Below are 22,965 nucleotides of genomic sequence, written 5' to 3'. Positions count from 1 at the left end.
ACCAAAAGTAGAAATATTCCCCAAGCACGCCAGTCAAAGCTCACTGGTTTAGATTAAAATAAAAACAAGTTTATTAACTACAAACGGTTTAGATTTATTAGGTTATTAAATTTTAAGTGATTATAAGGGATAGCAAACAGATCAAAGCAGATTGCCTAGCAAATAAACAAAAACCATACACTAAACTTAATATACTAGATAGGTTATGAATTAGCATATTCTCACCCTAAGAGATGACACAAGCAGGCTGCAGATTCTTAAGGGGCAAAATGCACTTGCTTTACAGATTGGAATCCCCAGCTGTTTCATACACAGGCCAGAAATCCCGTTAGTCTAGCACTTCTCCCAGTTCAGTCTTTGATCCTCAGGTGTTTCCAGGAGTCGTCTTGTGTGGGGAGTGAAGAACCACAGATACTCCCTGCCATGTATAGCTTTAGCATATGGCGAGAACCCTTTGTTTCAAAACTTGGTTCCCAGACCAGTTTGTGGATAAATACGGACATCTCAAGCTGGAATCCAAAATCCTGAGACCAGGTCACATGTCTTTGTAGAGTCATAGCAGCCATTGCTTACAGGTTGTTAGGAGTGTTCTCAGGAAGGCTCACCAGATGGGAGATAAGCTTCTCTGAAGGCCTATTGTTTTCCCTAATGGCTCATTGCCCTGAATATGCCCTTCCCAGTGAGCTGTCTAGTGGGCATCACCCAAGTGTAGCTACGTTTGAAATACAGATACACAGTCAATATTCATAATTTCAGATACAAAAATGATACATGCCTACAAATAGGATAATCATATTCAGCAAATCATAACTTTTCCAATGACACCTCACATGACTTGTCTTGCATAAAATACATCATAATTATGCTATAATCATATAATATAATAATATTACTATGAAGAATGCAGGGTGCAGTGTGTCACCTTCATCTTCTGAAGAAGGAGCACTTTGGGATTTAAAACTACAGGTAATGGAAGAAACAACTCAGGAAAAGCTCTTTAAAGCAGACTGTTTTGGTCTAATGCTTTGCAATGTAGTTACCTCTCAGTATGAGTCGATAGCCTGTCCAATGAGTGCAGTAAAATCCTGATCAGGAGTAAAGTGAAACTACCAAACAACTTCTCCATTGTCCTAACGAAGGAGCTGTCTATCTTCTTCTAATCAATGCTTGAAAATATCATAAAATCAACACTGAAGCAATCCAACAAACAGAGGTTCCCAGGCAAGACCAGAAATGTTATGCTGTGTTTAATATCAAAGGCAAATTGTTAACCTGCTGAAGAGAAATGTGGCAGTAGCCTTACTAATAAATTAACCACTCATTTTTGTTCAAGGAGTCCACTGATAGCCAAATAAAAATGACCCTTAGAAGGAACTGAGATGTTTAGTGCAGCCCTCCACACTTCGGTTCGTGTAGCTAGTCATGATCCCTTCCTCCAGTGGGCTCAAATCTATTTTATTGTCTCAATCTAGGTTAAAGTATGAGTTGGTTCACAAATTAAGACTAGTTTGGTGTTAGCGTAAACCTTAATGGTCTCTTGTCCAGCGTGCAATGCAATTTTGCATAAGAAATTGATCTTTTTGTAAAATGCTTTTTTTTTTTTTTGGTAAGTGTAAAATGGCCAATAAAAAACTAATGGTATAATCAGCTTTGCTAGAATTAATTTTATATATAATATTCAGTGGGTTCACTCATTCCCAGAAAAATAACTTCTATCTTCTTACAATTTTTTAGGAATTAACAGTGCTTGGAAAGCCTAAAAGACCTCGTACTGGCTTTAACATTTTTATGTCTGAACACTTCCAAGAAGCTAAGGGAGTTTCAGTTCAGGTAAACAAGACAAAATTGGTTAATTTTTAGATTTCTTCATTGTTAAAACGACTATCTTCCAAAATTTGTTGCATTCAGAAAATTCGTTCTAGCTTCTGTGGTAGGTAACAGTTCAAACAGTTCAGTATTTCTGGATCTTCCTTTGCTAGGCAGAAGTTGGAATTTTTAGGGCATGGTTGAACGCTTGCTGTTAATTGCTTGCTATCCAAATTGAGCCACTCAATGGATGCATAGACTTAATACATCAGAAAGTCTTGCAGCACTGTATACACTCTGAAGACTTAGGGCTTGTCTACACTTAGATTTTATAGCACTCTAACTTGCTAGTTCATGGGTGTGAAAAATCACCCCCCTGAACACAGCAAGTCTGAGGGCTTTAAAGTGCTAGTGTAGACAGGCTCCAAGCTAATCCCCTCGTGGAGGTGATTCTTCTTCAAAGCGCTGCTGCAGGAGCATTCCCGCGACAGCGTTTTGAAGTTTCCAGCGTGGCCAGGTCCTTACTCCCCCTTATTCAGGAAAATTCCATCTTTATAACTGGAGAATTCCATCTTTCCCTGCCTCTTTCTTAGGTCTAAACACAAGATTGCATCACTTTAATGAAGACCTTGTCTGCACAAGAAATTTGCACCAATTTAACTTCAGGTGTGAATTTAAACTGATTGGAGTAAGTCAGTAAAAAACCCTTGTATGGACATGATGACTTTGGTTTAAATATGGCTTATTTTGGATTGGCTTCAGCCTATTCCAAATTGATTTAAACTATAAATAAGTCATACAGAAAGTTGCCCCAGTTTAACCAAATCAGCACTTGTCTATGCAGTGGGGTAATGTGTTCTACTAGGTGTGATTTCTAAAGCATGCTAATGTGTTGATTGGTCTATGTAGACCCTGCTAGTGTGCCATAAAGGTTCCCTAGTACACTTTAACATAGAGCTGTTTCAAACAGCACAACCTGAAAGCATACCAGCAGGGTCTACAAATGCAAAACCTAATTAAAATAGATTCAAATCATGATTAAAGTTGATCTGACTGGATAGAAAACTATATTTAACCCATGCTTAATATCAAGGCCACTAATTTCCCAGCTGAGTGGAAGGAACTCTTTGATATCCTGCAATTACATTTGACTATATGGAGGGAGGGGTCAGTGAGTGATGCAAGGCATTTCTCTTTGAGGTGGTCCATTCATATAATCAACCAGCTTATTCTCTAGAACTAAGATGATCAGGAATAGTAAGTGTAAACTGTATGTCTCATGAAGGTGTAGGTCAGTGGCTCTCAACCTTTCCAGACTACTGTATCCCTTTCAGGAGTCTGATGTGTTTTGCGTACCCCCAAGTTTCACCTCACTTAAAAACTAACTAGATGGACAATAACAGAAATATATAGATGATCCCCTTGGCAGACTACCCATAAGTCTGCTCATTTATGCTTGAACTTCTTAGTTAATTGGTTTCTGTTTCACTTTTGCATTGGAGTAGACTTTTAGTGATGGGGAAGTATCCACCTCCCAAAAAGTCAGACTATCACCTACGAGTGGTGTCTTCATTCCACCTTGTTTAGTCTCCTCTTCTTGCTCTCTGCTTACCTTCCTTGTACCCTCAACTTTCCATCTGTTTTCTAACATCTGCCAACCTTCCAATTCAGCAAACACCTTCCTCTTCTATCCTTACTTTCCCCAATAACCAATTGTATTCCTAGTTAGGTTCCTCATATTTACCCCTTTTCTTCTGTCTTTCTTCCCATGTTTGCTCCCCTGGCTCTAGTCTCCTTTCTGTGACGTTCTGGGTGCCCATGAGCAAGTCAATTCACCTCTATTTCTCCATCTGTAAAGAGGTCAAAATTACTAGTCCCATTTTACCTATTTCATGAAGACTTTGACAGTATTTGTAAAGTTCAAATAATATTTACAAACAGTGAAATAATCAAGGTGTCTAATTTGTAAAGTGCAGATAGCACTTCAGAGATTCTGGTCGTTTTCGTGTTGATGCTTGTTCATGAAATACAGTGTGTGCTGGTATTCTGTACTGGCACTTACTGTTCCATCTCAAGCAGTGCACAAATTTCCATTTTAAGAGCAGGAAGAATGGTGGTTTTTACTGGAATCAAAGGTATTTAGCTGTCAACTAATTTTGCTTTAGGAGGACTTTAGTCCCTTTTAGCCTATACCCTTGAGAATCTCATGATCCAACTTTTTTACATGCGTTTAAGAGAGTTTGTATTTTGTAGGCAAAGATGAAGAATTTATTTGGAGAATGGCAAGATCTATCCAGTTCTCAAAAGCAGGTATGTGTCTAGCTTTTTGTGAGGCTCCAGTCCAGCTAAGTGTTATCCAACTACAGAATGACAGTTTAGTCATTCTGACTCTGGGACTCTCTTGTAAATTCTAGTTACACCAACCTTTTATTATAGTAAAAAATGCACTTTAAAGGATTTTATTTTCATTTATTTTATAAATTCTTGAAACCAATTACACTTCAAGATGAAATGTCTCATATTGATTCTTAACACAACAGTGATCACTTTTTAAAAAATACTGATAACATTTCATTAAGCAGTGGAATGGGTGGGTGTCATTGGGGAAGAATATTGATTCCTGAGTATGGAAAGAAAAAACTTAATCAGTTTAATTTTTTTCAAATTAACTACTTGCTTTCATAAATGAAATGAGATCTTTTAAAAAACTTCGGACTAGTAATGGATTTGGTTCTTATGGGGAATGAGTCCTTTTGCTATGTTTAATAGAAATTTTAAAATAACACTGGTTTCAGAATAGTTATGTGCATGGGAAAAATCTTACTTCGTGTGTCTTTTTTTGCTGTCTTTAACAGTGCACTGAGGTATGATGCTCCAGATCTGTGTGTAAGAATATTTGAAGCATTCCACATTAAAACATTATAAAAACTAGGGCCATTGATTAATCAAAGTTAACTCACGCGATTAATTAAAAAAAATTAATCACAATTAAAAAAATTAATCGTGATTAATCGCAGTTTTAATTGCACTGTTAAACAATAGAATACCAGTTGACATTTATTAAATTGTTTTTCTACATTTTAACATATATTATATTGTGTTGTAGTTGAAATCGAAGTGTATATTACAAATATTTGCACTGTAAAAATGATAAAGTATTTTTCAGTTCACCTCATACAAATAGTGTAGTGCAATCTCTGTTGTTGAAGTGCTACTTACAAATTTAATTTTTTTTGTTACATATCTGCACTCAATAATAAAACAATGTCAAACTTCAGAACCTACAAGTCCACTCATTCGTATTACTTGTTCAGCCAATTGCTATGACAAACAAGTTAGTTACATTTACAGGAAATAATGCTGCCCTCTTCTTATTTACAGAGTCACCAGAAAGTGAGAACAGGCCATTCACAGGGCACTTTTGTAGCCAGCATAGTAAGGTATTTACGTGCCAGATATATCAAAATATTAATATGCCCCATTATGGGTCAGCCACCATTCCAGAGGACATACTTCCATGCTGATGATGCTCATGTTAAAAAACAAAAAAAAACCTTTAATTTTGACTGAACTCCTTTGGGGAGAATTGTATGTCCCCTGCTTTGTTTTACCTGCATTCTGCCATATATTTCATGTTATAGCAGTTATATAATAAATGTAAAACAGATGATGACCCAGCACATGTTCATTTTAGAACACTTTCACTCCAGATTTCACAAAACACAAAGTGTGAGATTTCTAAAAATAGCTATGGCACTCAAACCAAGGTTTAAGAATCTGAAGTGCCTTCCAAAATGTGAGAGGGATGGGATGTGGAGCATGCTTTCAGAAGTCTTAAAAGAGCAACACTTCAGTGCGGAAACTACAGAACCTGAACCACTAAAAAAGAAAATCAGTCTTCTGCTGGTGGCATCTGACTCAAATAATGAAAATGAACATGCGTCAGTCCGTACTGTTTTGGATTGTTATCGAGAGAACCCATCATCAACGTGGACACATGTCCCCAAGAATGGTGGTTGAAGCATGAAGGGACATGTGAATCTTTAGTGCATCTGGCACGTAAATATTTTGCAATGCCAGTTACAAAAATGCTATGCAAACGGTCTGTTCTCACTTTCAGGTGATATGGTAAACAAGAAGCGGGTAGCATTATCTCCTACAAATGTAAACAAACTTGTTTGTCTGAGCAATTGGCTGAACAAAAAGTAGGACTGAATGGACTTGAAGACTCTAAAGTTTTACGTTGTTTCATTTTTGAATGCAGGTTTTTTTACCTAATTCTAATGTTTGTAAATTCAACTTTCATGATAAAGAGATTGCATTACAGTACTTGTATTAGGTGGTTTGAAAAATACATTTTCTTTTGTTTTTTACAGAGCAAATACTTGTAATCAAAAATAAATATAAAGCGGGCACCTTACTCTTTATATTCTGTTTTGTAATTGAAATCAATATATTTGAAAATGTAGAAAACATCCAAAAATATATAAATAAATAGTATTCTATTATTAATAGTGTGATTAATTTTTTTAATCGCTTGACAGCCCCAATAAAAACCCAATTGGCCTTTCTTAATCTTGACTTTCTTTTAAAACTGGCATTCCTTGTCCTGAATTTCCTCTGTCCAAATAATGTTTGTTTGAATGTGTAATTGGAGCAGGCAGCTATTTTATATTTCAGACTCCTTTCTAGAGAGAGAATTGAGTTTGAAATTAGTTGTGCAGAAATATCTGTTTGGTTTCTCTTTCCAGCTGTAATCCTTATGTACCCCAGCTTCATCAAACTTGTACTCCAATGCAAAACCTTAGTGACCTCAGAAATGGTAAGGCAGAATCATTTCCCAAATGCATGGAGTGTGACAGTCAGATGTGCTGATCTGTTAGCATAACTGATATAAAAGAATATGATCTTATTGTTAAGGTTTTGTGTTAAAGTGCAGATTTGAAGTTGAGGTCATGTATTGGTTTTTGGTATTTGTTGGAAACAAAAGCCTTATGGAGTATTGGAGTACATTATCATATCAATAGTGAATGGAGAGAAATGCACAAGTCTTTCTACTTAACGTTTTATTTCCATTCTTCTAAAGTTTTGGACGGATGGAATTTGTCCTGTTGTAACCTTAACTGCCCCTAAACATAGTATTTCTTAGCTAATGTTTACTTAGCATTGGAGAAAAGGGAGAGTTAAAGATTTTATCTGGGGGTCCACTGTGTCTGTGCAAAAAGGTAAAACACTTCTAATGTGCTTATAAGAAGACTTCATGCAAACAGAGTATATTATATTGTAAGCTCAAGATGGGGACTTGTCTGTCTGGGTAAAGCATCATGCTATACAAATAGTTTTTCTAACATTTAAAATTGAAAAGGCAGTTTCCTCATTGAAGTATTAAGTCTGAAATCTCAACATGGTTTCACTGCTCATGAGTTTAGTAGAGCATACAGCTAATGCTTTATCTGGTTTAGCTGAAATTGCTTAAAACATTCCAGAAGAGTACATTTGCAAATTTTAAATATGCAATTGCCTGAATATTATTCTACCTCAACATAAGACCGTAGGATGGAGGGAAAATTGAAGGTGTAGGGAGCCTGAAGGTCTCAAGAAGCAGAAGAAATGACAGCTCTTAGGAAAGTGAAGGTAGGTTACTGAGGAATTTGAAATAGACTTTCTTATGTTGTTTAAAGAGATAAATAACTTACTATGCAGCAACTTATTAGTGCTTTCATTTGTGAGTGAATTTGATTCTAAGAAACGGATGCTTCAGATTCTTGTGGAGCATTGGGAAGGGGAAAATGCCATCGGATTTGGCAGAATTTCCATTTTCAGTAACAGCCAGAATTTTACCGAAGGAAATATTGAAACATTTTAAATCATTTCTCAGACATATCTACAGCTTGCTGAAGATGACAAGGTTCGGTATGAAAATGAAATGAAGTCATGGGAGGAGCAAATGGTTGATGTTGGACGTGAAGATCTGATACGTTACAAAAACAGAAGACTCAAAAAGTCAAGAGTTGCAACAGAGAAGAAAACTGTAAAAAAGGTTATTTCAAAAAAGAGAGTTAAAACTATAAAGATTCAAAGAACTAAAGATTCTTCATTGCCAGAAGTTAGGGCAAAATTAAAAACAAGTTCTGAAGAATAAAGCTGGTAAATGTTTTTTATATTTAATTACTTGATTGCTATGACTTTATTCTGCTTGTAAGTGTTAGTGCTTGTGCTAAGTGCATTGAATTTTTTGGGGGAAAAAATGGTTTGTATAAGATATATTTAAAAAAAAAATTGGGTAAGAGGGATTTGAATCTCTCTCAATTATCCAGAGAAATGATCTCTGCAGGTGTAGCATAGTCTGTATAAACATAATCAACATTAATCAAGCTGTGAATACTTTTGATACTAACTGATCGTGATGGGAAGAACATTCTTGAGCCCACAATAATGCAGACAAGTTAGTTTTTGTAACTTATTCAATATTTTAATGAAAGCAACCATATTCTACAATCTTACCTTCTCGATGTTGTAACGAATTAGGAGGTGAAACTTGAATTTACAACAGAGGTATGTTCTGTTCCCTCCCTAATGTTAACAGCGCATGCATTAGCTGGAAATAAATGTCTAGGTGTGTATTTTTGCTAATTTCAGTTCTTCTCACAAAAATATAAACTTCAGAATTATGTACACTTTGTTTTGTTACCTCCATCCATATTCATCTGTGTATCACTTCCTATGTATCACACATGTAAGTTGCATAGAATAAAATATCAGTAAGTTTTGTACAAAATATTTTCTCAAGTTTTATGACATTACTTAAACAATCTGCAAAACACCATTTTATCATTGTCAGTTCTGGGGTAGTTTCCGAGGGAAGCACTATACAGTTTTTAAAAGTGTAATCAGCTGTTACAAAACAGTGGTTTCTGATAAAACGGGGTTTTGCCAAGATCTGATTGGTGTCCCTTGGAGCCGCCTTCTCCCCTGGCTGAAGTCAGTGGCAACGCTCCAGGTCTCCAGAGAAGTTACCTTTTAGAAACAAAAACGCAACTTAAGAACACAAACTATTTTCTCTCTTATTCCAAGAGGTGGTCCACCATTCAAGATTTTTTTAATGGTGGTGGTGGTCGTCAAGCGATCCTGGTGCTGTGAGCCTGTAGCGCCCACCCTGTGCTTCCGCTTCCGCCTGCACCTATTTAACTCCCGGTGCGCAGTCACTTCCCCCTTCGGCAGATTCTGCGCAGCGCTCCCCTTCGTTGAGCAGCGGGGAAGAGGCTGTCATTAGGTCTGAGGCCCGGCTTCCGCAGATGGTACCGAGCATGCTCAGTAACAGCCGCGAGACAAAAGTGCCTCAGGCAGCTGAGCGCGGCCCCGCTGTGCGATCACACCGGCCCGGTGCGGCGGCCCCCAACGCCTCGCGGCGTCTTGGGACGAGGCCCAGGGCAGGGACACGTGGGCAGCGGCCAGTCCCGCTTCCTACGCGGGAAGTCCCAGCGACTGCCAGTGCCTGCGAGCGGCCTGCCCGCCCTTCCGACGCGAAACCTCCTGCGGGCGGGGCCGCAGCCGCACCAGCTAAAGGCGGCGGGATTGAGTTGCTCTGCCTGCCTCAACTGCGCGTCTTCGCGGCAATTCCAGACCTGGCCGTAAAGCAGGGCGGGTCGCAGGCGAAACGCGCGCGCCAAACGCGGCCCGCGAAACGGCCAAGCTAGTCGCGCGGCGCGAGCGAGGCGCCGGCGGCGCGATGGGGCTGCTGGAGCAGTGCGAGGCGGCGTTCGGCGCCGCCGACCTCTATCAAGTGCTGGGCGTCAGACGGGAGGCCTCGGGGGACGAGATCCGCCGCGGCTACCACAGGGTGTCGCTGCGGGTCCATCCGGACCGCGCGGCCCCGGAGCGCAAGGGGGAGGCGACCCGGCACTTCCAGGTGAGCCGCGGCGCAGCCGGAGCTCGGCGGGCTCAGCGCCTGTGGAGCCGCAGGGTCACAGCGGCTTGTGAGCTGCGTCCTGAATCCCCGCAGCAAAGGCTGCTTCTGTTGGCGGCCGAGGGGGAGGGGGAGCCCGAGCCGCCGGACGGGGAGCGGGCCGCTGCTGGGAGCGACTCGTTGCGGAGGGTGACGGTTGTTTCCTCAGCTCCTAGGCAAGGTGTACGCGGTACTGAGTGACCGGGAGCAGCGGGCGCTGTATGACGAGCGGGGGATTGTAGATGAGGAGTCCGACGTACTGAGCCAGGACCGCAACTGGGAGGAATACTGGAGACTGCTCTTCAAGAAGGTAGGGGCTGTCGGAGTGATCCAGGGGACTTCTCAGCACTGCGCCTGGGGGAGTCCCAGATCTGGTGCTGCTAGGAGGGAGGATGTGTCTGGAATTGCAAGGTAATGATCTCTGCAGCTGGTGCCTGCACTAAAAGTGCTGCAGCCCTGGTTAAGGGGAACTTGTTTTCTTTCCAGCTGTCTACCATATCTGCCCTAGTGTTGTACTGTCCTGGGCAGTTGCTAATTATATTGCTCTACCATTCTCTCACGGGAAGGGAAAACCTATAATGGCAGCAGGCCGTAAAAGAGACCCAGTTTGGGAATATTTTAATGAAGTTCCTCTACCTGCGGGTAAGACAGGCATACGTGCAAAATGCAAACTGTGCAACAAAGAAATGCAAGGCCTTGTTGCCCGAATGAAACAACAATTAGAAGTGTTCCCTCTCAGGAGGAGGCTGTGCTGAAGATGATGAAAGGAATATGTCTGAACGTGCAGGATCTTCAGGTTGGTAAACTTCTTTATTTCATACTTCTTTCTTAAGGACTGCCTGTCTTCCTTCTGGACTATTCTTGAATTCTCATGTTTGAGCAAAAAATATAGTTGTTTCTCTATGGTACTATCATTTTAGATGCAGTTGTGATAAAAAAATAAATAGTTGAAATAGGCAGATCTTCCTTTTACAATTTCACCTTTTAAAGTAGTACTTGGTGTCAGTGAATGCAATGAGTAATATTAAATGAGCAGTATGGGAATAATAAATAACTGCGTTGACTTATTTTGTTTAGGAGAATCCATCCTCAACATACAGGATTCTGAAGACCGTCCACCTTCAAGATCACCATCATTTTCTATAGTTTCCGAGTTATCTGCCAGTGACAGTGTTTCAGTCACACATGACAGTATGTCACATAACTGCAGTATATCACCTGTAGCAAAAAGAAAAAAAAAAATCTCCATCGTCCAGAAACAACCATAGATAAATTTGTGATAAAACTAGCAGATTACAAAAAGAGGTAATTGATGAAAAAATTGCCCAGTTTGTTTATGCAACAAACTCTCCTTTCCGTATGATTGAGAACCCACACTTCATTAACATGGTGCAGTCATTAAGACCAGGATACAGTCCACCCAACAGAGCAGATGTCACAGGCAAATTGCTGGATAAAGTGTATGAAAGAGAAATTGAGCAGTGTGCAACAGGTCTAGAGGGTGAAATTGTTAACCTGAGTCTTGATGGGTGGAGCAGTGTCCACAATGATCCTGTTGTATGTGCTTGTGTGACAACAGAAGAAGGGAATGTCTTCCTTACAGAAACAATTGATACATCAGGAATTGCACAAACAGCAGAATACTTACAAGAAGTAGCAGTAAAATCTATAACAAACTGTGGAAAAAAAATTCAAATGTCTAGTACGTAGCTTGGTCACAGACAATGTTGCCAGTGTATCCAAGATGAGAAGAAATTTAGAAGAGAGTGAAGAGATTCCGAAGCTAATAACATATGGTTGCAGTGCTCATTTGATGCACCTCCTAGCCAAAGACTTCAGTGTTCCAGAAATAAAGGGTAATGTTGTTGAAATTGCAAAATACTTCCGTAACAACCACTTTGCAGCAGCTGCTCTGAAAAAAGTGGGAGGAACCAAGCTAACTCTCCCACAAGACGTGCGATGGAACTCAGTAGTGGACTGTTTTGAGCACTATATCAAGAACTGGCCTAATCTGATGATAGTTTGTGAACAAAATAGTGAAAAAATAGATGGCATTGTCACAGCCAAAGTTCTCAACAGTGGGCTTAAGAGAAATGTTGAACACATGCTGAGTATCCTGAAGCCTATTTCTGTAGCCTTAAACAAAATGCAGAGAAATAGCTGTTTTATTGTTGACGCTGTTGAAATTTGGAAGGAACTGAGTGAGATCTTAAAAAGAGAAATATGCAATGACAGAGTTAAATTACAAGCATTAAAAAAAAGAATGGGACAAGCACTGTCTCGAGCTCACTTTCTTGCAATTATTCTCAATACTCGGTACCAGGGTCAAACCTTAAAGGCTGAAGAAGAGGAGGTGACGATGATCCAGCAATCATCCCTTCATAATGCCAACTATAATAAACTTCAGAGCTAAGGGTGAACCATTCAAGAAATATATGTTTGCTGATGATGTTTTAAAGAAAATCACACCGGTGAACTGGTGGAAGTCCCTTAAGCACTTGGATTCAGAGACCGTTGAAGTTATAATCTCACTTTTAACAGCAGTAGCTTATTCTGCTGGTGTAGAAAGAATATTTTCTTCTTTTGGACCAATTCATTCCAAATTGAGAAATTGTTTCGGACCTGAAAAAGCAGGAAAGCTTGTTTTTCTTTTCCAAATTATGAACAAACAGGAAAATGAAGGTGAAGATGACTGAGTTAGCTGCAGAAGACAATATTTTAAGTTTCTCATGTTGACCTGGCTGACATAGTCAATTTAATTTTTTTAATAAATATTTAACAAAAACAAACCTGATTTTAAAAAAACTAAATTCAAAAATTCATGTTTGTTTTGTTAAAATATTATATATTTGCAGTTGAAGAAAAAAATCCAGAATACAGAATGTTGTTGTTTTTAACTAAAACAATTTAAATGTCTGTCTGGTGGTGATCTCCTAATACAGCATGGCAAGAAAACCCTCCAAATATTAGTGATTAACCTGTTGAATTGGAAATAGTTCACCTCCCAATGACTTCATAAATATCTTCTTCAATCACCTTTGGTAAATGAAGTAACCAAACAATCATTCATTTTCTGATATAGCTGTAAAACTAACCTGAAAAGTTTTCAAAATAAATCACTTTAAAAATGTGTAGTGTGTACCTTCTAAAAATGAAACCTACATTTATCTCTGAGTTGTGAAGAATATATATTAAGGTTAACAGCCAACAAGAATGCACATTTTTGTAGAAATGCATGATTAAATCGAGCCTTCCTGACTAGTGATTTAAATCCAATCCACCCTGCTCTAGCTGAATTAAAACATGTCACTGAGCACTTGGGTAGATGTTCATCTACCTCAACCAGATGCTTCAGCTGTAAAACAAGAGCAAAGTGATGGTTAGGGCTCTAGAAGAAACCTAGAAGAAGATAGTCGGCAGAAAAATTTCTGTTGGCTCTACATAGGCTCACTAGATTGCCTTCACCCAGGCTCAGTCAACAGTGGCTTACTGCAATGAGCTTACTGTTTGCTTTGCCCCAAATCTGATCAATCTAAAACTGCAGTGGTGTCAAAGGAGACGGCAAACACATGGTCTTCTCTCAGGCATCCTTGATAATACTAGTTATTTCAATGGGCTTTTATCATGAGATGCTGGTGATGCAAAAGTTAGCTGTAGTTAAATTCCTTCTGGAGATAGCTTGGAGGCTGATGCTCTTTATCCCTTCTCTTCAACTTGAATGTGTAGCTGATTTTAAGAGGAGCAGTTTGGGCAAAAAATCTAACTGGCTTAAAGATTCAGCTTGATAAGTTTATGGAGGGGATAGTATGATGGGACAGCCTACAATGGCATGTGGCCCATTGGCGAATGCCAGTAGCAAAAATACCCATTGGCCAGAGATGGGATGCTAGATGGGGAGGGCTCTTGAGTTACTACAGATAATTCTTTCCCAGATATCTGCCTGGTGGGTCTTGCCCACGTGCTCATGGTCTAACTGAAACCCATAGTTGGGGTCAGGAGGGAATTTTACACCAGGTCAGATTGGCAGAGACCTTGGGGGTTATCACCTTTCTTTGCAGCATGGGACATGGGTCACTTGCAGGTTTAAACTAGTGTAAACGGTGAATTCTCTGTAACTTTGTCTTTAAATCATAGAATCATAGAATATCAGGGTTGGAAGGGACCCCAGAAGGTCATCTAGTCCAACCCCCTGCTCAAAGCAGGACCAAGTCCCAGTTAAATCATCCCAGCCAGGGCTTTGTCAAGCCTGACCTTAAAAACCTCTAAGGAAGGAGATTCTACCACCTCCCTAGGTAACGCATTCCAGTGTTTCACCACCCTCTTAGTGAAAAAGTTTTTCCTAATATCCAATCTAAACCTCCCCCATTGCAACTTGAGACCATTACTCCTCGTTCTGTCATCTGCTACCATTGAGAACAGTCTAGAGCCATCCTCTTTGAAACCCCCTTTCAGGTAGTTGAAAGCAGCTATCAAATCCCCCCTCATTCTTCTCTTCTGCAGACTAAACAATCCCAGCTCCCTCAGCCTCTCCTCATAAGTCATGTGCTCTAGACCCCTAATCATTTTTGTTGCCCTTCGTTGTACTCTTTCCAATTTATCCACATCCTTCCTGTAGTGTGGGGCCCAAAACTGGACACAGTACTCCAGATGAGGCCTCACCAGTGTCGAATAGAGGGGAACGATCACGTCCCTCGATCTGCTCGCTATGCCCCTACTTATACATCCCAAAATGCCATTGGCCTTCTTGGCAACAAGGGCACACTGCTGACTCATATCCAGCTTCTCGTCCACTGTCACCCCTAGGTCCTTTTCCGCAGAACTGCTGCCGAGCCATTCGGTCCCTAGTCTGTAGCGGTGCATTGGATTCTTCCATCCTAAGTGCAGGACCCTGCACTTACCCTTATTGAACCTCATTAGATTTCTTTTGGCCCAATCCTCCAATTTGTCTAGGTCCTTCTGTATCCTATCCCTCCCCTCCAGCGTATCTACCACTCCTCCCAGTTTAGTATCATCCGCAAATTTGCTGAGAGTGCAATCCACACCATCCTCCAGATCACTTATGAAGATATTGAACAAAACGGGCCCCAGGACCGACCCCTGGGGCACTCCACTTGACACCGGCTGCCAACTAGACATGGAGCCATTGATCACTACCCGTTGAGCCCGACAATCTAGCCAGCTTTCTACCCACCTTATAGTGCATTCATCCAGCCCATACTTCCTTAACTTGCTGACAAGAATGCTGTGGGAGACCGTGTCAAAAGCTTTGCTAAAGTCAAGAAACAATACATCCACTGCTTTCCCTTCATCCACAGAACCAGTAATCTCATCATAAAAGGCGATTAGATTAGTCAGGCATGACCTTCCCTTGGTGAATCCATGCTGACTGTTCCTGATCACTTTCCTCTCCTCTAAGTGCTTCAGGATTGATTCTTTGAGGACCTGCTCCATGATTTTTCCAGGGACTGAGGTGAGGCTGACTGGCCTGTAGTTCCCAGGATCCTCCTTCTTCCCTTTTTTAAAGATGGGCACTACATTAGCCTTTTTCCAGTCATCCGGGACTTCCCCCGTTCGCCACGAGTTTTCAAAGATAATGGCCAAGGGCTCTGCAATCACAGCCGCCAATTCCTTCAGCACTCTCGGATGCAATTCGTCTGGCCCCATGGACTTGTGCACGTCCAGCTTTTCTAAATAGTCCCTAACCACCTCTATCTCTACAGAGGGCTGGCCATCTCTTCCCCATTTTGTGATGCCCAGCACAGCAGTCTGGGAGCTGACCTTGTTAGTGAAAACAGAGGCAAAAAAAGCATTGAGTACATTAGCTTTTTCCACATCCTCTGTCACTAGCTTGCCTCCCTCATTCAGTAAGGGGCCCACACTTTCCTTGGCTTTCTTCTTGTTGCCAACATACCTGAAGAAACCCTTCTTGTTACTCTTGACATCTCTTGCTAGCTGCAGCTCCAGGTGCGATTTGGCCCTCCTGATATCTTTCCTACATGCCCGAGCAATATTTTTATACTCTTCCCTGGTCATATGTCCAACCTTCCACTTCTTGTAAGCTTCTTTTTTATGTTTAAGATCCGCTAGGATTTCACCATTAAGCCAAGCTGGTCGCCTGCCATATTTACTATTCTTTCGACCCATGATTTGAGGAATTCAGTGACTTGGCCAGAAGTTATGGGTCTATTACAGGAGTGGGTGGGTGTGGTTCTGTGGCCTGCAATGTGTAGGAGGTCAGACTAAAATAAACTGTGTTACTTGGTAAGAATAACCAGGCTGGACTTGCAGCTCAGGCTGCCTCCCGGGGTGGAGGCTCCAGTTGTGAGCTTGGTGGCTGGCTGACAACTTGGGGCGGGAGGGAAGCTATGGGCCCAGGTTGGGCTCGGTTTCACAGCATGGAGCCTACCAGCAGTGAAATTGTCATTTTTGTCAGTTTCAGGGCTCCAGATGTGAGCCCCAGCACTGCTGTTCTGAGTCCAGGCAGCCATGAAACTGACAAGAATGGCAGCCAACAGCTGATGTAAGTAACCTAGTGTCTACACTGGGGTGGACAAACTACGGCCTGCGGACCGGATGCCATTTTAAGCCAGCCCGCGAGCTTCCGCTGGGGCACTGGGTCAGGGGCCGCACCACATGGCTCAGTCCCACTTCGGTGCTCCAGCCAGGGCAGGGGCCACACCACACAACTCCCGGAAGCCATGGCATGGCCCTGCTCTGAGGGTCGGGGGCCGCTCTACGCCTAGGAGCTGGAGAAGGGACATGCCACTGCTTCCAGGAGCCACTTGAGGTAAGCACCGCTCAGAGCCTGCACCCATGAGCCTCTCCCCTGCCCTATCCCTGATCCCACTCTCCGAACCCCTCGATTCCAGCATGGAGCACCCTCCTGCACCCCAAACCTCTCATCCCCAGCCCTACCCCAGAGCCCACACCCCCAGCCTTAACTTGCACCCCTTCCCGGACCCCAGCCCTGATCCCCCTCGGTCCCAGCCCAGAGCATCTTCCTACATCCCAAACTCCTCAGCCCCACCCCAGAGCCTGCACCCCCAACCTCAATTTTGTGAGCATACAATTTCTATTCCCCAATGTGGCCCTCAGGTCTACATGGATACTGTGTTGCCCTAACCTCGTGGAGATGCCGTTATGTTGTGTAGCAGGCCACTTACTTCAGCAGAAGCAGCATTCTAGTGTAGATACAGACATAATTAGGTTGTCAGCTGCCTTACATGGACCCAAGTCTTTAGCATAGACCAAGCCTCAGTGCCTTAGGGATGTCTACACTTAAAATGTTACAGCAGCAGAGTTGCAGCACTTCAGTGTTTGATCGCATTCCACAAGAGTAATGAAGGCCTCCTTGATGTGCCTTAAGCGTATTCCTATTGTAGAAATTTGCAGAGCTGCTACATGGACCTTTATTTGTATGTTTACAAAACATGATGCATTACACCTAGCATCCCAATAGGATGCTCAGTTTATTAGAGCAGTATTTCAGTCCCTGTTTAATCAGAACTCCACGTCCCATTTCTTCAGATGATAGCACTGCTTTTCAAATTGTCCCATGAGTTTGAATGGGTAGAGTCCTTCCTAAAGAACTCTCATTACTGGCAAATAACTTTAATTTCCCTTTTTAGAATAATTTTATCATCAAATTTTGGGCTGGAAAACTTGAACGTGTCTCTAAATTTCTTTTCTAATCGGACTTTGAGAATTTGCCTTCTGTGGTAAATAAATCTTGTAATTCATGATGTTTTACTTAATTTTTAAAATTTCAGATCACCATAAAAGATATTGAAGACTTTGAAAAGAAGTACAAAGGTTCAGAAGAAGAGCTGGCTGATGTTAAAGCAGCATATAAAGATTTCAAGGGAGACATAGACAAAATTATGGAATCTGTGCTGTGTGTTGATTATACAGATGAGCCAAGAATAAGGAAGATCATACAACAAGCCATTGACTCTGGAGAAGTTCCATCCTACAAAGTCTTTGTAAAAGAGTCTAAGCAAAAAATGAATGCAAGGAAAAGGAGGGTATGTTACTGCACATGCAAGGAGTCAAAGGGGAAAATTATTGAATATTTACACTTGGCAGGAAGTATTCTTTTCAAATCCATGTAAACTGTGCCTCACTCTACTTACAAATTCTCTCCCCATTGGAAAAACTTAGGATATGAGTTTTATAAAGACAGAACTGAGACACTATCATGAATTGCTGGACTTAAAGTTTGAATATGAGTCTAGAAACCTTCTATTTTGTCTTTTCAACAGTAACTAAGGCTTTGTCTACACTAGCACTTTTGTTGGCAAAACTTTTGTCACTCAGAGGTGTGGAAAAAAACCAACCCCTGATTGACACAAGTTTCATCAACAAAATCGCCAGTGTGGACAGCACTGTGTTGGCAGGAGATGTTCTCCTGCTGACATAACTATTGCCGGTCATTGGGGGTGGTTTAATTATGCCGGCAGGAGAGCTCTCTCCCACCGGCATAGAGTGGCTACACGGGCTACCTTACAGTGGCACAGTGCAGGTGTGCCGCTGTAAGGTCTGTAGTGTAGATACAGCCTTAGTTTTTCAAATATCATGTCCTTTAATTGCAGTCTGTTTGCTGCTAAGGGTTTCACTGCAATAATAGGCACTTGTATATTACTTTCTGCTTGCATTTAATCTGTTTGAATACCATACCCACTTTGCTAAAAGCTTATCAGAGTTCAAAAATTGGAGCAGATCAGTGTCTCTTGACTGACCCAAATCTAACGGGACAACGTTAGGCCAAAAAACGGACTTCTGGAATCCTACTATATATTTAATCTTTATTCCAGACAGTTCATGCATCAATTTTATTGATAGTTGAATGATAAAAGTTGTTAAAATTCAGATGTGAAGAAGCAAAAACATGGTAGGATTTCCTAATAGCAGAACTAGTATTGGACATTGTTTATGCAGACAACACTTTAAGGCCAAACAACTTGGAACAAATATCTTTTTCCACTAGAGTTTTTTGCTACTTTGCTCCTTTGGTTTGTATTTAGATACAAAAGGAAGTATTTAATGTCTGTTGTAATAAAACTTTGGTCAAATAACATGGTGTTTGTTTCCATCTAAGCAGCTAGTTACTATTTCAGGCTCAAGAAGAAGCTAAAGAGGCAGAAAAGACCAGGGAGGAACTCGGTCTTGGTGATGGGGAAGATGACTTGAAAGCACTAATTCAAGTAAGATTTGAGGATCTCTGTAGAGAAGGAATTTTTATGTCTTTGACTTCAGATAGTTGTTACCTTTTGGTGCCCAAATGCCAATAGGCTAATATGCTTGCAGATTATTGCATATTGGAAAAAAAAATCTACTGGAGATTAGAATGAGTCCTAGTGTCAAATTTTATGCCTTTCATTTAGTCTTCAGAAGGCTCTGATTAACACTGAATATGATGCAAAATTTTATTTAATAAATTCACTTACACTAAAATAATCTGGTTCACTGTAGTTATACTTATTCTGGTCCCAAATAAACCGTGAAAGTTTAGATTGGGAACCTAGAAATTGCTATACTAAATAGATACTACAATAAAGGAGCCATTGATGTGTTTGCAGTCCCTGATGGCGTAGACAGGAATGTTCTTCATTGGCTTTGTTCTTTACTCCCTAAAAGATTCCACTGAGGTCTGCCCTGAGGTCTCTATCCTGTTGGGTACCATAAGGAACTAGTCTGTCATCCCTTATTCAATGTGCATGTGAGGCCACTCGCTAATGAGATGTGTTGAAGTATTCCCATACTGGTAACACCTAGCTTTATATAGGTAGCTTGTCCATCCCAGAGCATGTTGTCAAGTAGGCAAATTTGGGCTATGAATAAGGGCAAGAAAGCTAAGTTTGCATCCTGAGAATATTAGTGATTATGAAGCTTGAAAGATGCAACTTGTAGTTAGCAGAGATTTTATAATTTCCTCCGATTACAAATGAAGGCAGACATCCTCACAGGTCATATCTTGAGGGATGTCATTAAATTCTCAGCTGTTTTTAAAGGACAAAAGAGCATCTGCAACCAAGTTGGCTTTTTACTATCTGTGTCTGGCCAGGAGGTTGCATTCTTTTTCTGAGGTGGACCATGCTGCTATGATCTGTGTTTGTCTCCTGTAGGTAGGATAACTGCAGTGCATTCTACATGAGGTTACACCTTAAATTTATTTAAAATCTGAAGCTATGAAGAATGTAGTAACTTGATAGTTAAGTGAAGGGTCTTGCTGTGAACACATGATATCCGTACTCCCAAGAGCTTTAGTGGCTGCTTAATGTTTTCCAGGTGGAGTTTAAGATACTGGTTTTTACCTATAAAGATCAGTGGCCTGCTTCTCAGAAGTGCTGAGCACCCACTAGTCAATTGAAGTCAATGAGAACTGCATGCTCAGCCCCTTTGAAAAGCAAGCTGTAAGTGACCTGAGATTTTTCTGTTTGAGGAATTGCATTACTCCCTATGCCATACTGTCACTGTTGAGCTGGTGGAGGTGCCTGAGTTTGACTTTGAGCTCCCTCTGTATATGTGAGAGAGGTTCTGACAAAGGGTGTTGCATGAAGAACCCTTGACTTTGGAATTCACTGCATCTGTTCTCCCTGCCTTGATCTGAAATAGCCTGAATCTGCTGATCTTCCCCATATGCAGCAAGGCCCATCTGAGTAGGTATTTAGCGAACATTGAGGTGGCTATAGGAGGGATGGTTTGCTTTGGAAGGGGATGTGAAGATGCTGATTTTAATTATGCTTGCTGATGTTTGTAGGGGTGGAGGAGGAAATGTGCTGCTGTTTAGGTTATATTTTTGAATTGTACCTATTTTAGTTAATGGCAAGGGAGACTCTTATGCTGTATTTGTATAAACAAATTAGATCCCTAGATCATTTCTCCTTTGCAGAATATAGTTCTGGTCTGTTACCTCCTTCTAGGAACCTTCGCCCATCGTCAATCAGTTAATACTTTTGTTGCCATTTTGTAGTTAAAATTTATTTTTAGATATTAGATTAAGGTGGACCATAGATTTTTACATAATTATAGGTTTCAGATTTGCAGCCATATTAGTCTGTATCTGCAAAAAGAACAGGAGTACTTGTGGCACCTTAGAGACTAATTACATTACTAATCATTACACATATTGAATCTATTTCCTTAAGTATCCTCACATCTTCTTGTCAACTGTCTAAATGGGCCATCTTGATTGTCACTACAAAAGTGTTTTTCCTCCTGCTGATAATGCTCATATATATGTTACTGTATGTTCCATTCTATGCATCCAATGAAGTGGGCTGTAGCCCACGAAAGCGTATGCTCTAATAAATTTGTTAGTCTCTAAGGTGCCACAAGTACTCCTGTTCTTTGTACATAATTGTAATGCATCTTCCATATTCTCAACATCTTATTTAACTATACAGAGTATTCTAATGAAGTTGGATCTCGCAATGACTTTTTGGTAAACAGATTTCTCATTTTATAGAGCAGAAATAAAGATAGAAAAAAAGAAATAGATGACTTTCTGGCTCAGATGGAAGCGAAGTATGGAAACAATTCCAAAAAAGGAAGAAAGAAAACAGCACCCAAGAAGGCACAGAAATAATTATCTATTGACTTTCTAGCCTTTATGTCAATCCACAAATGAATACCTAAGTTCCAGTGAATCTCTGCAACCTTCCTGACTTCCAGTGTAGAGCACATGCGCATCAATGCATTGTGGCTGGGAAGATATGATAGCAAGTGAGATGAAAACGAACTTTTTGGTGACACTATTTTAAATCTTCTCCTAAATTTTAGTTAGGATTAAATAGGTTATTGGATTACCATTGTGCCCCAGATAAGGGTTGTAAATTTACTGTTTGGATCGATGTCTTTCAAAATTTGAATTGTGGAAGCACATCAAAACCCATCTGGTGAGATTGCTGGTGGCAAAACAATGTAATTTAACAGGATTGTCATTAAAATGTTGGTCTGTGTGGCATGTTACCTGAATATCTTATTTTCTAGTTCTGTTCATGCTTACCAGTTTCCTCTGTAATACCCTGTTGCTCTTCTCATGGTCTTTGCACTTCTGTTCAGCAGGGCAAGAGTTTTTCAAGTATTTGTGATTTTATTAAAGATATTTTTGAAAACTAGCTTTAATAAAAATGTTTTTTGCAAAACTGCAGTACTCGTTTTTTCAACCTCATGTTTTTGCAAGTGTTTTTATAGATGGGTGTCTAAAATAGAACAGTAATAATGAAATTAACTATCTGTTCGAACACCTGATGTTGGATTGCCTAACACGAAGCAATACTGCATGATTTTACAGCATTTGACAGAAAACCGACCATTTAAGCAAAATGATGGACATATATTTCCACAATGGCATGTGGTTATGTAGACACTTGTCCTGCAAGAGGCCTAACTGCCACCAGTTCATTCTTTCCATAATGAAGCCCTCTTTCTGTAAGTTGTATGAAAGTTCTCATAGAACTGGTCTATTGTAAAAATAAACAAAGTTGCTTATATTACTTAAGAGAAAAATCTAAGCGAAGGAATAGTCCTGTAGTAAGTTTAGTAAGAATAATTTAAAGGCAGCAGAAATTCATGTAATATGCCTTGGTATAAATTGGAGGGGCAGTTAATTTAAAAAAATGCATTAGCTGAATGAAACCTATTTTTGTAAGCCTCTTTAGTAGCCAGGTGCTGAACATTTGCAATTTGAAGCTAATGGAAGTTACAGGTACTCATCAGTTTCTAAGATCACTCCCTGAATTTAAGGTTGCCTAGAACTGTATTGAAATGATTGATTGACTTTTTAAGGAGGAGAATAGTATTTCATGGTATGTGTTACCTCATTGCTTTTAACACTTATTACTCTGAAGCTGACAGACAAGCTATATTAAATCATTAAATAACTATGATTTGGTGCCAAACAAATCTTACCAAACAAAAGCATTCAGTAGTGCAAACTTTTGACATCTGTTGGCCTCTTTCTATCACACACAGGAATTGTATCTGTAATGATTGAATTTTGGTAAAAATAAGTCTCCAGAGCTGGTCTCTGGCCAATTTTGTAATGTATCTGCTGGTTTTAGGCTACAAATGTGTATCTTTAGTTAGGGCCATAATACCATCGAAGCTGCATTTGTCTTGTGTGTGTTAATAGGGTATCACAAACAGAGGAGTGGTGGAGAAAAATATTTTGGTCCCAACACAAGTGTTGCCATATGACCTGATTTGAACTA

At 40.5% G+C, this 22,965-nt stretch overlaps 2 protein-coding genes across 3 annotated transcripts in view; both read left to right on the top strand.

Annotated features, from left to right (window-relative positions):
• Window positions 1-10,051, top strand: part of TFAM (transcription factor A, mitochondrial) — a 29,412-nt gene extending 19,361 nt beyond the window's left edge. Inside the window, exons 5-8 of one of the 2 annotated variants that reach the window (XM_043519849.1) lie at window positions 1,735-1,830; window positions 4,060-4,116; window positions 7,685-7,953; window positions 9,921-10,051. In XM_043519849.1, coding sequence (XP_043375784.1) covers window positions 1,735-1,830; window positions 4,060-4,116; window positions 7,685-7,948 — 417 coding nt within the window. In that variant the 3' untranslated portion in view covers window positions 7,949-7,953; window positions 9,921-10,051. Of the gene's footprint in view, window positions 1-1,734; window positions 1,831-4,059; window positions 4,117-7,684; window positions 8,430-9,920 lie in introns of those variants that run through there. The other variant, XM_038411713.2, reaches the window with a different exon arrangement.
• Window positions 9,532-21,897, top strand: DNAJC9 (DnaJ heat shock protein family (Hsp40) member C9). Its single transcript, XM_038411714.2, has 5 exons — window positions 9,532-9,715; window positions 9,921-10,061; window positions 17,521-17,775; window positions 18,868-18,954; window positions 21,219-21,897. The coding sequence occupies exons 1-5, from the start codon at window positions 9,536-9,538 to the stop codon at window positions 21,336-21,338; spliced, it is 783 nt and encodes a 260-aa protein (XP_038267642.1). The 5' UTR covers window positions 9,532-9,535; the 3' UTR covers window positions 21,339-21,897.
• The last annotated feature ends 1,068 nt before the right edge of the window (window positions 21,898-22,965 follow it).

The sequence above is a fragment of the Dermochelys coriacea genome, chromosome 7 (genome assembly GCF_009764565.3).
Source record: "Dermochelys coriacea isolate rDerCor1 chromosome 7, rDerCor1.pri.v4, whole genome shotgun sequence".
Classification (NCBI taxonomy): Eukaryota; Metazoa; Chordata; order Testudines; family Dermochelyidae; genus Dermochelys; species Dermochelys coriacea.
Note: the sequence above shows the minus strand (reverse complement) of the source record. Positions and strands in the feature narration are given on the sequence as shown.